At 44.8% G+C, this 15,863-nt stretch overlaps 1 protein-coding gene across 2 annotated transcripts in view; it reads right to left on the reverse strand.

Annotated features, from left to right (window-relative positions):
* ZNRF3 (zinc and ring finger 3) overlaps positions 1 to 15,863 on the reverse strand; it is a 152,181-nt gene that overhangs the window by 98,109 nt on the left and 38,209 nt on the right. Inside the window, exon 1 of one of the 2 annotated variants that reach the window (XM_078060811.1) lies at positions 5,533 to 5,657. The exons of the other annotated variant lie outside the window; for it this stretch is intronic. Coding sequence (XP_077916937.1) covers positions 5,533 to 5,535 — 3 coding nt within the window. The 5' untranslated portion in view covers positions 5,536 to 5,657. Of the gene's footprint in view, positions 1 to 5,532; positions 5,658 to 15,863 lie in introns of those variants that run through there. 2 annotated transcript variants of the gene reach the window in all.

Here is a 15,863-nt window from a genome sequence, read left to right on the forward strand (position 1 = left end):
GGGTCGTGGGATCAAGCCCCACACGAGGCTCCTTGCTCAGCAGGGAGCCTGCTTCTCCCTCTGCCTGCCGCTCCCCCTGCTTGTGCTCTCTCTGACAACTAAATAAAATCTTTAAAAAAGAAAAGTTAACATACCCCAAAATCTCATTACTAGAGAAAAAATGGGGGGGGGTGTAGATTTCCTTATAGTCTTTTTTCAATGCATGTCATACAACTTTTCTTAATTTTTCTAATTAAACAAAATTAGGATATGATATATTACATTATATTCTGCTTTTTTCACTTATGAGCATTTTTCCTTGACATTAAATACTCTCAAACAATTTTAATGTCTGCATAGTACTCAAGTATATGAACAAAAGTACTATTGCTCAGTCAGCCTTTGATTGTTAAATATTCTCACTGTTGACAATTTTCTATCATAAATAACTTGTTAGTGAACATCCTCACACATAAATCTTGATATGCACCTCCCATTATTTTTTTAGGATAAATTCCTAGAAGAAAAACTGTTGAGTCAAGGAGTATAAATATTTTAAAGCTCTGGGGTGCCTGGGTGGCACAGTTGGTTGAGCGTCCGACTCTTGGTTTTGACTCAGGTCATGATCTTGGGGTCGTGGGACTGAGCCCTGTGTCAGGCTCTGCACTCAGCACAGAGTTTGCTTGAGATTCTCTCTCCCTCTCCCTCGGCCCCTCCTGCTTATGCTCTGTCTCTAAAACAAATAAACAAAATCTTGAAAAAAAATTTTTTTAAACAAATAATATTTTAAGGCTCTTGATACATGTATGACTACAAATAACCCTTCCACCAGCAGTACATAAAAGTGTCTATTTTCTTGTACCTTTTTACTAAAAAGGTTGCTGATATTATTTTAGCCTTTGCCACTTGGGATAGGTTAAAAAAAAAATGGCTGGTTTTTGTTTCGATCAAGGGTTCTTTCAGAATCCTTGCTGTCCCACAGCGTTGTCATTCCATCCTTGTCCCCACCTCATCCAAGGCAAGTGCAATGAGCGAAACAGAAATCCACACGCTAGCTGTGCACAACACATCAGGAGCTGTCCATGCTGGATAGGGGCCACACATTGTGGGGGGATTTTGCTACTTTAAAGAAATAGAAAACTTGATGTTTTGGGGGGAAATAGGGGTGTGCAAATGTGTGGAGATTTAGGTAATCTGACAATTCCCAGATCTTAGATTACGTCAGGAAGCAAGTTTAATGCCAACACACAAACGCTTGGGGGGCACAGAGAAGAACAAATGGTCCTTCTCCCCTCCTGTGTGTGTTAATCACATTAGAATAAAAAGGAGAAATAAATCAAATAGCTTCAATAAGGAATCACTTCAGCATGTATTTCAAATTATCCCACAACTAGCACCATCCTACAAACTTAAAACTGTTTTGATTCAGCACAAGTATCCCCTTCACATACAAACCACCCCCCCAACCTCATATCCTGGAAAGGGAAAACATAGGCTGAGGGATGCTGGGAACCCTAAAAGAAATGTGCTAACAGCAGGCCCCTACCCCCAGCCTGGTAAATCTCTCATCTATAATCCAACATGAGAGACAACAGGCAAACAGCAAGAGGTCATCTTCAAAGAACCGGTTGCTACGGGAAGCAAGTGTAGAGGCAGCAAGCATGTCCCCATCAAAGTCCGGCAGCTGCAGAAGAACCACAAAGGTACAGCTCCCCTCCGAGCGGAGCAAGAATGGCGGGGAGGGGGGCCTCCGGGAGAGGGGGGACAGGAGGAGGAGGAAGGGAAGAGAAAAACATCAGACCGGCAGCAGCTGCCCAGTGGAACAGAAAACCTGGTAGTTTTCTGTTGTTCAACAAGGGGAAAAACAGGAGGGGAAAGGAATACAGAAAATAGCATTTCTTAAACTTGCGTTTTTAAGCGCTGGTCAAATCTTTTGGCATACCTGAGAGATGGCCAGATAAAGCCCACAGCTATGGAAAGAGAAACCCAGCCGTTAGTAATAAAATGGCAAGGACCAGCTTTCAGCACCATCTCAGTACAAATATGATCATCTTTTGGTAGAAAAATCTCCAAATATTTAGTCTACAATGCCTCCTTCCCAATAGGGCAACACCAACCATACAGAAGAGGGAACCTACCACTTGTCCATGGAATCTAAATAGGAGAATCCGAGGGGACCCCTTAATTTGAGTAGAAGCTGCCCTCATTTTTCCAGGTGAAAGACATAAGAGTTAATAGACTTCACAGCCCTAATGGACATCTCAAATAGTCCCTTTCGCATTTGTGATCTCCAACCCCACGTGTAGCACCAGCCCTGGGAATCATACAGGACTCAGGGGAAAGAGACCGCTAGAGAATCAAGTCCCATTCCCTTACTCTGAAGACAGACCTTGGGACATTAAGAGACTTGCCCCAGGTCACCTAGCTTATCTAGAGCCCTGTCTCCCAACTCACAGGCCGAGGCTCCTTCCTCTGCTGGGTGACAACCATAAAGGTCTAGGGACAGGAAGTAGAGGGGCTAACAGCTTGGTCTTCATTCCTCACCAAGGTTCGGGCTGCTACCAAATGGCTTGGCACGCTCCATCAAAGCGCTGGGTCTCTCTTCTCTTCCAAAGAAGAGCCATCTGTCTGTCGGTTTCTGTGGGCCTTCACAGGAGTCAGGCCCCCAAGCAGGTGGACACACACCTGTATTTCCTCCCTGGCTCACTCTCTCTGTATCACATAGCTCTGGTGAGAAAGTGCTCAGGCCCTCAAAGAAGGTACGGTTCGCTCAAAATGATTTCCTGAAACAGGTGAGAGGTTCTGTGGGGCTTGATGTGCACACACAAAAGGCTCAGGCACGAAGCTGTGTTGCAGAACCGTATCTCATGGGAGAGGCAAAGCTGAAACGGTACGGGTGACTTCTTCCAACTTAAACACTCACACAAGTCGCAGACTTGCGCAATCTGTTTTTCTCAATGGATCTGTCTTCACCATATTTTGCAGCTAGAAAATGTGCGGATGAAAAACAAAAATCAAACAAGATTTAAATGGCACTTTCGATAAGCCAAGACTTTCTCTGCACGTGTCCGCAGCCAAGGGGAAAGAGTAAACACGAAATTAAAAAAATATAATTAAAAACCCTCCTGAATTCAAATCAATAAAATATAAACTTGCACTCCTCCACACGTTATTGCCCCACAGCTAACAGACGAGTGAGTACACCAAAGCTGCCTGCCGGGCTCTCCTCAACCCACCGCCACCACCTCAAACTAAGTTTTTTTAGATCAAACAAGATTTCTGAGAACCCTACTTCTCCTTGTTCTGTTACTGTCAGAGAAAAACAGAAGCGCGAGGACAGATGTACGCACTTATTTACTTGAAGACAGACTTCCTAAGGCCCTTCCGCTTCTATCACTAAAACACGTGAGAGAATTGAAGACAAAAAAAAAAGAAAAAGGAGGGAAAAAAAATTCATGAGGGTGATTCAACTGCCCAGAAAGGAACAACTGTCCATAAAATGAACAACCTCCGTGAAATAAATTTCTGTTGTATACCATCTTTATAATTTTTTTTTCGGCTGAAACCATTAGAAGCTTCTGGCTGCAATGGTAAATTACGGAGGAGTGAAGTCACTGCTGGACGGTCTCCTTTCCAGTTCACAACTAGAGATTAAGTTTAAGAGACCCAACCCAACCCCCTTCCCATTGAATCAGACTTGCTCCTGCCCTCTGAGCCGTCAGAATCTGAAGGCCGAAGGCCAAGAGGAAGGCCTCCATGGCCCCAGGTCAGGGGCTGGCAGCCTCTGAAGGGGAGGGCAAGGGCCTCTGAATGACCAGATTAAGTCTGAATGGAAGAAGAACCTATGATTAAGTTTTCTGAATAGTTGGCTCTCTTAGGGGGAGCAAACTAAAGAAAGAAAGAGAGAGGGAGAAGAAAGGAAGGAAGGAAGGAAGGAAGAAAAGAGAAAGAAAAAAAAGGAAAGAAAGGAAGGAAGGAAAGGAAGGAAGGAAAGAAACAGAGAAAAAGACAAGAAAGAAAAAAAGGAAAGGAAAGGAGAAAGACGGGCAGAGACCTAGTGTGGCTGTTACTGCCCCTCAGAAATGGGAACCCTACTCTTTGGATCTAAGAGAGTGGTATTTCACATACTTGATAGGTCAAGCCTACTTTCTGACCAATGTGTGGCATTCAGCTGATTTTCCAGGGAAAGGAAGAAAAAAAAGTAACATTGCGCTACGTCTTCTCCAGATTACTATTTAGACAGTTCAGGTTGACGTGGAACATGCTTTAACTACCAATCCCCCAGGACAAACTTAGAAACTTCTCCAAGCCATTACACAGCAGAGAAATGGGTCTTTCCTTTAACTCAGTCTCATCTTCAACCAAAACTTCTTTACGATATCATTCCAGCTTCACTGGCCCAGAATCCTTGCCAGAATGCTCTCCACCCCCAAGAATAAGTAGGGAAGGAAAAGAGCAAATAGCGTTTTATCCAACCTGTGGCAGCCTGGTCAGAATTGTTCTGGCTACACAAGATGCAGGCCTGCTGAGGTTTTGTTCTGCTTTTCTAAGTGGGGGGAAAATATCAACATAAATCTTTCCTCCCAGTGAAAGAGCAGAAGATTTAAGTTAATTCATAACGCAGACTACTCATATATCACGATACAACTCATTAAAAATCTTGTTGAACAAAATGTTCAGTGACCCTTCTCTGTTAAAAATGCAAGTTTGGGTGTAAAAGGCTAATGTTTTAAAAATGCTGGGGGCGGGGGGGATGGTTGGGAGAGGCGAAAAAGCTCTTCCAAAACCATAATGTTCAAGCTCGGCCCATCTTGGCAAGTAGGACGCGAGTCCCTTCTCTAGCATCTGGTTCTGCAACTCATATTTAATGTGTTTCCATTAAACCGCAGGGGACACAAGGATGAAAAGCACAGATTCTGCCCTCCAGAGAGACTGTAGCTACACTGAGGACAGAAAGTGTGAACAGAATTCAATGTAGACGGGAGGGAGGGTTAAGTGCCAAGAGTGAAGCCCATCAAGAGAATGCTCTGAGTGAGAGGCAAAGATGGGGACCTGGGGGGCTCCAGGAGGACTTCGGGATTTGGTCTTCAAAGATAAAAGATAAAGAAGACTGTGAGCTTTGGTTCCTTCCTCATTTCTACCTGGAACTGTCCAAGGATTTTGAAAGGCAAGCTTCCACCCAGCAACCGATGGGGCGGGCGTGACCACATTTGTATTTATCAAGCTCATTAAATATGTAAAATACTTCATATATATTTATGCATTTGTGAAGCATAAAAATAGCTAGTTCTTAATGTATATTTGTTTAATCTTAACAACAGCCATAAAAAGGATTTTTTTAAGATACTCATAACGAAAACTCAGAGAGGTTAGAGGGTCACTCGGCTAACACGTAAGACACAGAATGTGAACTCGGGTCCGATTCCCAAGTCTGATGTTCTATTTCCATCTGCACTGCAAGAGTTCCAGGCACACGTCCCCTCCTCCAGTGCATTTTTTTTTTAAGGCATCAAAAACCCACCAGTAACTTAAAACCTCCAGTGTAATACTTACCATATACTTATTTGTTTAAATGCATGTCTCCCCATCCAGACTGAGTTCCTTAAGGACATCCTTCACCTTCATATTCTAGCACTGGGTATGGCACCTAGGAGAGCTGAACAAACAAGCAATGTTCACACTGAGCTGCGTGTCTCATGGCACCCAGAACCGCAGAGAGCCTGCTTCAGCCAGGAAGTCATCAAAGGGGTTTTGCTCGCTTAACCTAGCTGACCCTCAGCTTCCACAACTGTTAATAGGGATAATAAGAATACCTGTTTCATAAGGTTGTTTTGATAACTGTGTCAGATAATAAGTGCTAAATGCACGCCAGCGCCTGGAACATGCTAAGTCCTCCATAAAGGCGGGCAAATCATCTCTAACCTCAAACGGAAGATAAAAGGGAGGTATGCCAGACTTCACCTTTAATCTACTAGATTTAAAATCTGGAAACTGGTAAGATACTATTAAATTTTAAAAGGGTACAAAACCATGTGTGCTATCCATTAAAACACAGTAGGGCAGATCTAGATACACTGATATAGGAAAACTTTCAAGACATCATTTTTAAATGAAAAAGCATGTCCTGGAATAAGATATGTGCATGTATCCATATGTATGTGTGTCTAATTACATGTATACAAGCATCTAGAAAAATACTCTGAAATACAGAAGGAGTGGGGCAGGAGGGGAAGAGGTCTTTCACTTCTGTCACTGTGCAGTTCTGATATTTGAACCTTCTTATGAAAATACACATTTTCATTAAAAGTAGTCATAGTGTACAGTTTCATTCATATAATATACCAGTGTGGGTTCCTGAGTTGTGACAAATGTACCTTAATAAGTAAGATATTAACAATTAGAGAAAGTGGGTGCAGGATATATGGAAACTCTCTGTTCTACTCTTGCAACTTGTCTGTAAATCTAAAACTCTTCTAAAATAAAAGGTTATTTTTTAAAGCAATGTGTAGCCCAGAACGATCTTTGCTCTTAAGAATATATCCATTTGGGGGTGCCTGGGTGGCTCAGTTGGTTGAGCAACTGACTCTTGATCTTGGTTCAGGTCTTGATCTCCCAGTTGGGAGTTCAAGCACCGTGTTGGGCTCCAGGCTGGGCGTGGAGCCTACTTAAGAAAAAAAAAAAAAAGAAAGAAAGAAAGAAAAGAAAAGAGTATGTCCATATACATAATTATACATTCCTTACACTCTAGAAGGCTAACAATGGCTCCCACTGGTAATACTGAAGATGATGCTCATTTCCTTATACCTTCTAGATCAGTGGTTCTCCAAGGGTGGTTACCAGATCAGCAGCAGCAGCAGCACCTGGCAACTTGCTGGAAATGCAAATTCTCAGGCCCCACCCCAGAGCCTCTGAATCAGACACTGTAGAGGTGGGGTCAGAGGATGCTGATGCACACACAAGTTTGAGAGTGCTGTTCTAGATCATAGAAACTGGTTTTGTAACAGGTGACACTTTTATAGTCAAAACAACAGGACAATGAAACTCGGAAAGGCGGTCAGTGTGCTGATGGATGAAAAAGGATTTTCAGACCGGACACATGCCCTCACGTGGTACGTGCACTGGGATGCAGGCACAGGCCAGTCCCAACCCAAGCTGACCTATTCTGTCCGTCCTCTGGCTCCCCAAGCCAGCTTCCGTGGGGGACTCTGGGATACCTTCAGAGACAAATCTCAGACAAACGAATCTGACATGGAGAGTTTTCTTTTTTAAAAAAACCATTTTAGGGGCGCCTGGGTGGCTCAGTCGTTAAGCGTCTGCCTTCGGCTCAGGTCGTGATCCCAGGGTCCTGGGATCGAGCCCCGCATCCAGCTCCCTGCTCGGCGGGAAGCCTGCTTCTCCCTCTCCCCCTCCCACTGCTTGTGTTCCTGCTCTCCCTATCTCTGTCTCTGTCAAATAAACAAATAAAATCTTTAAAAAAATAAAAAAAAATAAAAAAACCATTTTATTGGAAGGGAAAAGTTTGTTGGCAGCAGTTTATCATCTTCATCTTCAAATTTATGGCCTCCAGTCTCAATTTTACATTAATAGCACCAGCCAGGGCATGACAACTAATAGTTTTAAGAGGTAAAGACTCATCTTCACAATTAAAAAAAAAAAAAAAAAACTTAAACCTGTATGTAGTAGCAGCTCAGACGAATAAGGTGCCATGCTAGGTTACAAGTCCTGCCTTTGGAATGGCCCCTCATGTCCTTCTTTGATCCTCTTCCTTGGTCCAGGAGGATTTATAATCCCCAGCTGGCTTCCTCCCCTCTAAGTGCGGACTTTGACCTTGTGTAGAAGACCCATGAGGTCTGCATTTCAGCTCTACTTTCAGAAGCACTCAAGGGGCCGCCTGTCTGCTGAATGAGCTCTATGAACACCACGGTAAAGAAAAGCTCAGAGATCCAAGTCACCTTAAAAATTACTACCTCCTAGGGCACGTTCTGCATGGAGCACTGGGTGTTATGCACAAACAATGAATCATGGAACACTATATCTAAAACTAATGATGTAATGTATGGGGATTAACATAACAATAAAAAAATTAAAAAAAAAAAAATTACTACCTCCTAGAGCCAAGGGGAGGAGGGGTAGGAGAGGAGCAAAACTAAACCAATCAGAAGTCCGCCACCCATGACCAAGGGGCTACTCTGGGCACCTTCCCGGGCCCAGGGAGTGGGGGTCACATTCCCAGTTGCCAAGCCCGCTGCTCTGCCAGGGTGGCCAGTGAGTGGACCTCAGGATCCCAAGAGAGGTGCCAAGGCATCAGGGCCCACCGCTGACGTAGCCCCGGGCTAGGGGACAGCGTGTCATCAAGGCGGAAACTGCACAGGTAGGTGGGCATGACAGCCACAGAACCCAGGTCGGACAGTTAGAAACAAGAGATGGACCCTGCTAGAAAGACCACTGGGGTGAGTCTCAGTCTGAGTCATGGCTTCGTCCGGTCAAGACTTGCAGCCAGGGGCGCCTGGGTGGCTCAGTTGATTAAGCGACTGCCTTCGGCTCAGGCCATGATCCTGGAGTCCCTGGATCGAGTCCCGCATCGGGCTCCCTGCTCGGCAGGGAGTCTGCTTCTCCCTCTGACCCTCCCCCCTCTCATGTGCTCTCTCTCATTCTCTCTCTCTCAAATAAATAAATAAAATCTTTAAAAAAAAAAAAAAAGACTTGCAGCCAGAGGACAAGGAGAATGAAACTGGAGTGCAGACAGGAGACCGTTCTCCCAGATCGGGGACCCATGGCTCAAAGACTTTCATGTGACTTTGGGAGCAGCAGTGAGCAGGGACTGGCAATAAAGGCGCCATGGTGAATGAAAGCAGGGCTTTGGAATGACTGACGCACAGACACCTGTGCGGAAGAGAACAGAGTCTGGCTTCCTCAATTACCTCTGTGCCTTTGGTCTGCCCCCCCCCCGAACTCCCGTCATACCAAGGGGTTCAGTGCACAGGAAATGGTGAAGGACAAAAAGTATAAGCAGTGCTTTTAAAAAAAAATTTTTTTTTAAGATTTTGTTTATTTGTGAGAGAGAGAGCGTGAGTGCACACATGTGAGCACAAGTTGGGGGGGGCATAGAGGGAGAGGAAGAGAAGCAGGCTCCCCGCTGAGTGGGGAGCCCACCTGCAGGGCCTGATCCCAGGACCCTGAGATCATGACCTGAGCCGAAATCAAGAGTCGGACACCTAACCAACTGGGCCACCCAAGCGCCTATAAGCCGTGCTTCTTGAAGCAAAAAGATCAAATGGCCCCTCCCTCCAAACCCATGGTGAGGTGGCTGGGAATTCAGGCAGGGTGGCCTCTTTGGAGACCCTAAAAGAATACTCTGCTTCTGGTGGAAGTAACCCTATATCAAGTTTAGGAAAATGGATTCTATCATAAGTCATAGCGCTGGAACTAGAGAAAATCATTTTCTGTAGCCGAAGATTGGAATCCAACAAACCTTGGAGGAGATGGGAGGAAAGAGCAGGCTGACCTGGGGCACCCCTGTGTCAGGGGTGTTAGTGTGGGCACCTCAGCCATACTGGGGTTCAACAGGACCAGCCTCCAACGGTATGAAGACAGCACTTTTTTTTTTTTTTAAGATTTTATTTATTTATTTGACAGAGAGAGACACAGCGAGAGAGGGAACACAAGCAGGGGGAGTGGGAGAGGGAGAAGCAGGCTTCCCGCTGAGCAGGGAGCCCGATGCGGGGCTCGATCCCAGGACCCTGGGATCATGACCTGAGCCGAAGGCAGACACTTAATGACTGAGCCACCCAGGCGCCCCTGAAGATAAGTCTTAACCTCAAGAAGTGGTGCCAGGTGAGTATACTTCAAGGGAAGAACTCAGAATGAACAGAGATGAACCAAGGACACAGGCAGAGCACGCAAAACCCAAAGCCCCAGAAGAGCAAAACTAAGATCGAAGCAGAGTAATTGGAAACGGAAGTGACAGGGCTTTATTACATGGGATGCCGCAGACGTGAGCATCCTCCGTGCAGCCAGAGCAGGTCACGTGAGTAGGGCTCTCACAGTGGCACCTCTAGGGACAAGGTCTGCATGCTCATGTCCGAGGTTGAAGGAATTGAGAGATTCCAAAATTCCATTCTAGACGAGCCCGATTAGAACAACACAGGAAGAATCAAGAATCGTGACAGCCATATCCAGAAAGTGGGGCAATGCCTGAAGTTTACAGAAGGCCTGAAACCCAGGGGCTTAAGATAAGCACCACAAATGCCTAATCACATGCAGGAGTGTGTCCTGTTTCACCTAATCTGAATCATAAACCATAATGAGGTTTGGCTATGGTGCACCTAGTGTATCCTGCTCTATTCCGAGAAGCCCTGGATCAGCCAGTGTAGAAACAGGGTGCACAGATAAATGCACAGAAAAGACAAACCACACACCTAGCTGGTCACAGGGGAATCTACAGGAAGAAGAGTACAGTGAGAGGACTTTTTTTTCATCTATATACTTTTTCACTGGTCAGACTTTAACGTGAAGGTCTTCTTGCATTATAGGAGTAATTCCTGGAAACAAATTCTTTTTTTAAACAACACTTAAGGCCAACAGTACAGAACGGGTGAGTGATAGCTATCAATGAATGGCTTTTGATGCCAAGTCTCAATGCACCTCATCAGCTCTTTTTCCAAAGGGTATTTGAGAGTAAGTAAGAGGCAGAGAGAAATGGCCACTCCAAAGCACTCTATATAGAAACAGGCTAAAATTTTATGGGGCCCTCTAGGCTGAGAAGCTATTAGATGCCACAGCTCCCAAGCAGCTAGGTAGCAAAGAAAGCACTCCAGGGAAGCTATTCAAGAGCCTCCAAGATCTTCCCATTTGTAAGTTTGAAAGTACTTTTGTTCTTCTCGGGGTTTAAGTTTCTGGGTCACCCAGCCTTTTGTTAATAACCAAATGAACACATCTGCAGTAAAGCAGTACCCTCCTTATTTGTCCCCCCAAATATGAGTGACCTGGAGAGCATTAATACCTCTGCTTTCTTAAGCAGAAAGCACTCGACTGTGTTTAATTGCACCTCGCCATCACTCCGTCTCCACAAAGCGACTTCAATGAATATCCCAAATAGGAGAAGAGGTACCATTCATTGTTACACAGTAAAATAATTACTATTGCTCGCTCCCCCAATCCAGGTAACTGTGTGTGTGTGTGTGTGTGTGTGTGTGTGTGTGCGCGCGCGCGCGCGCACGCGCGTGCATGTGTGTTGGGGGGGTGGGAAGTGCTGACAGGAGGTTACCTAATATTATTTAGAAGGCAAACCCTATGTGCCCACAAGGCCAGTGTTTCTTTGGACATAATCAAAAATCTTCCTTTGTTGAGGCCTAATGTCTATTCTCATCCTGTCCCAGCATCTCCTCGGAGGAAAAACAAAGCTCAACTGCCAGAAAATGTTCCAAGTAATTGTTGATAACAGACAAGGGCAGAGGAAGCCCTCTGGTTAATATTTAAACATGGCAGGGGTAACATTAACTCCTTCATAGTTATGATGCCCATCAGATGACTCGGACATTTGCTCAATGGGCCCCCAGCTTGTCAGGAACACTGACTGCCTCATTCAGGCTCAGGAATGCTCTTTTTGAAAAAACAGAATAACGCCTAAAACTCCTTTTACTTATCGTACTGCTCGAACTTGAATGGATTCATTTTTTAACAACTAGAATGTACAATTCCCCAATTTTTAGTAAATAGATTCCAATAATTTCTACAGAAATTAAGGGGAAGAAAGGAAAGATCAGGGTAGATTTAGGGTATAATTGAGAAGAATGCATTAATTGGGGGGGGTTAGATCATATTTTTTAAACTGCAAGCTATTAGAATACAGCTTTGCCATGAGAAGGAAGTCTATATTCTAAACTGTCAGATGATGTACTTTGGAAGATTCAGCCACCATCACAGGTGGAAAACACACCCACAACACTTCATTCTAATAAACCTCGGCAATCTTTGTCTCCATACAGTTAAAAGTTTTCCTCTTTTATAAGGCAGAGGGAGGGACAGGAAGGAGGTTGGGGAAGAGAGGAGTGAAGAACAGTGTATCTCAGAGAGGACGCATATTGCAGATGCAGGCTGCAGAGCTCCTGATGAGCGGACAGATACTCGGCGACTTTCTTCCATGAGGGTTCCTTAAGGGGAACAAATCACAGCCAGTGACACCCAAGAGGTGTCACACTTAGAAAGCATACCACCTTCCTTTGGGAGCTAAGGATCTAAGGAAACACAGGGTCAGCCCTGCCCAGGCTTTAGGGGTTCCAGCTGCAAAAGCCCCCTTTCTCTGTTCAGTCTTGCCTCTCAGCTGGTGTGACTGCAGGGCAGAGAAGCCTGGAGACAGATTACGAGTATGCTCACACGACGACCTGGTGTCACAAAGCGGCTACTACCCTCTCAACCGGCCTGAGATGCTGTGCATGCCAATGGCGACCCGGTCATCTGCAACACAGACATTCTGCATTCACTCCAAAGGCAGCAGGAACCAGGAAAAGCCAGGTCTCGGTGTGTCCCCTTCACACCTCCTGCCTTCTCTGACCACAGGAGTCTCACCTGTATTTTGCCATTTGACCAAAGCATAGCTGATTCCTCAACCACACATTCTCTTTCCATGTCTAGCTCTGTAGAACTGGGCCCCAAAAGTACCCCCGATTCCAGAATGACAATGTGCTGGGAGCTAGGTTCCCCAGTACAGTGTGGGCTCCGTGAGGGCAGGAATTTTTTACTTTTCCACTGCAGTATCCCTAGTGCCTAAGAGAGTGTCGGGCACGGATGGATTGATGGGGTTCCCTAACAACGCAGCGGCCTCCTTGATTATTTCCCTCTGTCAATTCTCACGCCAAAACACTAATGCTGGCCTAAGAGCAGAATGGGTGCAGTAATCCCAGGGTTTCCCTGATGCAAACTGCTACTCCATTTCAGTCTTCTTCAGGTCACACAAGAACTCACAAAGTAACACCTTCATCTACTGGGCCAATTCTGGCTTCCTTGGGGGGCGGCGAGGGAGTAAGGGAAAAAGCAACTGGATCAGCTCCATGTTACACAGGCCCAGTTTCTCTGGGCGGTCCACAACAAAGGGTCCTTCAAGGTCAGAATATCAGCGCCAGATAGATCAAACCACTCAATGGCACAAGACCCTGGCAGACAGCTCCGCCACTGGTCAACCTGCGGATGAAAGAATGGAAGCAGCATCCTGGCAAAAATAAAGAAAATGTCTCACTTTCCAGAAGACACTAAAATGTGGCACATTACTTCTCTCCCTCTAGGGTGGTGCAGTCCACAAATCACTTACTTTGCATACACACTGAAGCCGGGGTAAAGGCATGGTGCTGAGAACCCAGGCTGCCTCTTACACTTCAGCCAAGCCCCTGGTCCTCCCACCCTCTGCCCGGCCTGCTCTCTGGGTTCATCACTGAGAAGCCAGCAATCTCCATTCAAGTAAGACCTATGACAAGATCCAGCCATGCCATATGCCTTCCCCATCAGCAGAATCCCAAAGCTGTTTCCACAGGAATGGGTATAAATTTGCACTAAGCAAAATACACTCCTCCATTTCCTGATCTGACCAAAAGCTCTCACAGTGAGGTTTAAGTGCTCTATGATCAAAGAGCAAGAGACAGCCAACACATCCTCAGAAGAGCAGATCCATTCTCGGGCTCAGCAACAGCTGGCTCATTAATAACATACCAGCGTCCCGTGGAACATTTACATAGGCATGTCCTGTTATGTGAATGGGTGTGACCTGCAGGATAACCTGCCCAGTAGTTAAGACAAGCACTACTATCATTTCCACTTGACAAATGAGCAACCTGAGGTTTGGGGCCACTAAGAAGTCTGCCCCCGGATCCTCCAACTCCTAAAGCAGCACACACTTAGAAAGCATACCACCTTCCTTTGGGAGCTTCTGCATGCACTTCAGAATAAAGTAGGGGTTATTAACAGACCTGCCCAATTAACCACTAACTGATGCCTCCTTCCACTGCAGACTCCTAGCCCCAGGAAACCACTGTCTAGGACCTCCACACACCCCTGCTCCGACCAGCTAAGCTATATGTGTTTCTAGATCTGTTTACGCCGACTCTATCTGCTCTAAGCATGTGACTAAACTAAATCTTAAATGATGCAAAGAAAAAAAACAGAGTTTTATCCTAGGAAAACTAAGTCAAATACTTTGGAAAAAAAGAGTAAACGAAGGCAAATGACTTTAAAAATGGCTAAGAACTAAATGCAACTTTTGAAGACTAGATGGGGGGGAAAAGAAGCAAAATTCTAGAACTCTCCTGATAGCTTTACAAGTTTTACACATCACTAAAAAAAAAAAAAAAAAAACCTGTAAATTTTAAGTGATAGATCAAGGGTATGGCTACAGTAAGATTCTAAGGAGCACAAATGAGTGGTCCCATTCACAAAAGCCTGGGCTTGAATGTCCACTTACAGGCTATAATTAAAACATAATTTTAAACTATCTTTCCTTTTTAATCATTCCCTGCTTCAACTTAACTAACCTTTTTCAATTACCCAAACATCTGCAGGTCCCAAAGTATCAGATAACAAGGCTCCCACTAAAATGTGAAAATCATGAAAGGCACACACATTCAATTGTCATCCGCCAACTGATCTCGATCCCTTGGCCAATAACATCTAGAAATTTCTGAGCTCTCAAACTGGGACAGGGCTTACAATAATTTAACTGTCATTATAATAGGAAACCTCCCTCCAGAGAAACTAATCGGAAGCACAATCAACCTCAACTCAATAATTAACCCTAAAGAGTTTCTAGAGCAATGGTTCTTAACTAAGGGCAATTTGGGACTTCCCCTGCCTCATTCAACCAGCAGACATTTGACAATGTTTGGAGACATTTCTAGTTGTCATAACTGAGAGGGAAATTTGCTACTGTCATCTGGTGGGCAGGGGCTTAGGCTGCTGCTTAACATCCAAAAACGCACAGGCCAGCTCTCCACAATCAAGAATTACCCAGCTGCAAACGTCAACAGTGCCAAGATGGAAAAACCACCTAGGAAAAAGGACTCCCAAGACCTACAGATGCTGTTCCATCTTCAAAAAAGTCGGCCTTTGAACAAACAAAAGGAAGAGCTGATTTCTTCCCTCTTGATTCAAACATTACTCAAAGGCCACTGGCTTCCTGGTATTCTTAATAATACTCCAAATCTCTCAGTAAGAATTTTCAAAGACCACAATTTTTGCTTATGTGGTAAAACAGCACAACAGTCTTGGTCAGTTTTTTTTTTTCTTTCACATTCCATGATACCTCCAATTACCTCATGGATGGTTATAAAAATGAACTAAAAAATCTATCCAAAGCTTCATTTTTAAAGAACACCAGAAGGGATGGGAGAGTGACACTGGTTTGCTGTGGAAGTAGGATTGTGAGAGAAGCCTTTCCTTTCTGTTGCTTCTGGTTAAGCATCACACTATGTGCACCTACACAACATAACTATTTTAAAAGTTAAATACTATATTGGGGCGCCTGGGTGGCTCAGTCAGTTAAGTGTCCAACTTTCGGATCGTGAGATTGAGCCCCAATTTGGGCTCCACACTCAGTGGGGAACCTGCTTGAGATTCTCTGCCTCTCCCTCTCCTTCTGCCCCTCCCCCCTACTCGCGTGCACGCATTCCCTCTCTAAAATAAATAAATTAAATCTTTTTTTAAAAAAAAGTTAAATACTATATAAGAATCTTGAATAGATCCTGGATTTTTAAAAGCCAGCTATTAAAGACATTTCTGAGACAATTAAAATGTGAAATTTAAATGTGTCAAGTTGATAGATGTGATGATAGTACAATGGTCAGGAGCATGTCCTCAGTCTTAGCAGATGTATGCTGGTGCACTGAGGGATAAAATGTCAT

The sequence above is a fragment of the Halichoerus grypus genome, chromosome 13 (genome assembly GCF_964656455.1).
Source record: "Halichoerus grypus chromosome 13, mHalGry1.hap1.1, whole genome shotgun sequence".
Lineage (NCBI taxonomy): Eukaryota > Metazoa > Chordata > Mammalia > Carnivora > Phocidae > Halichoerus > Halichoerus grypus.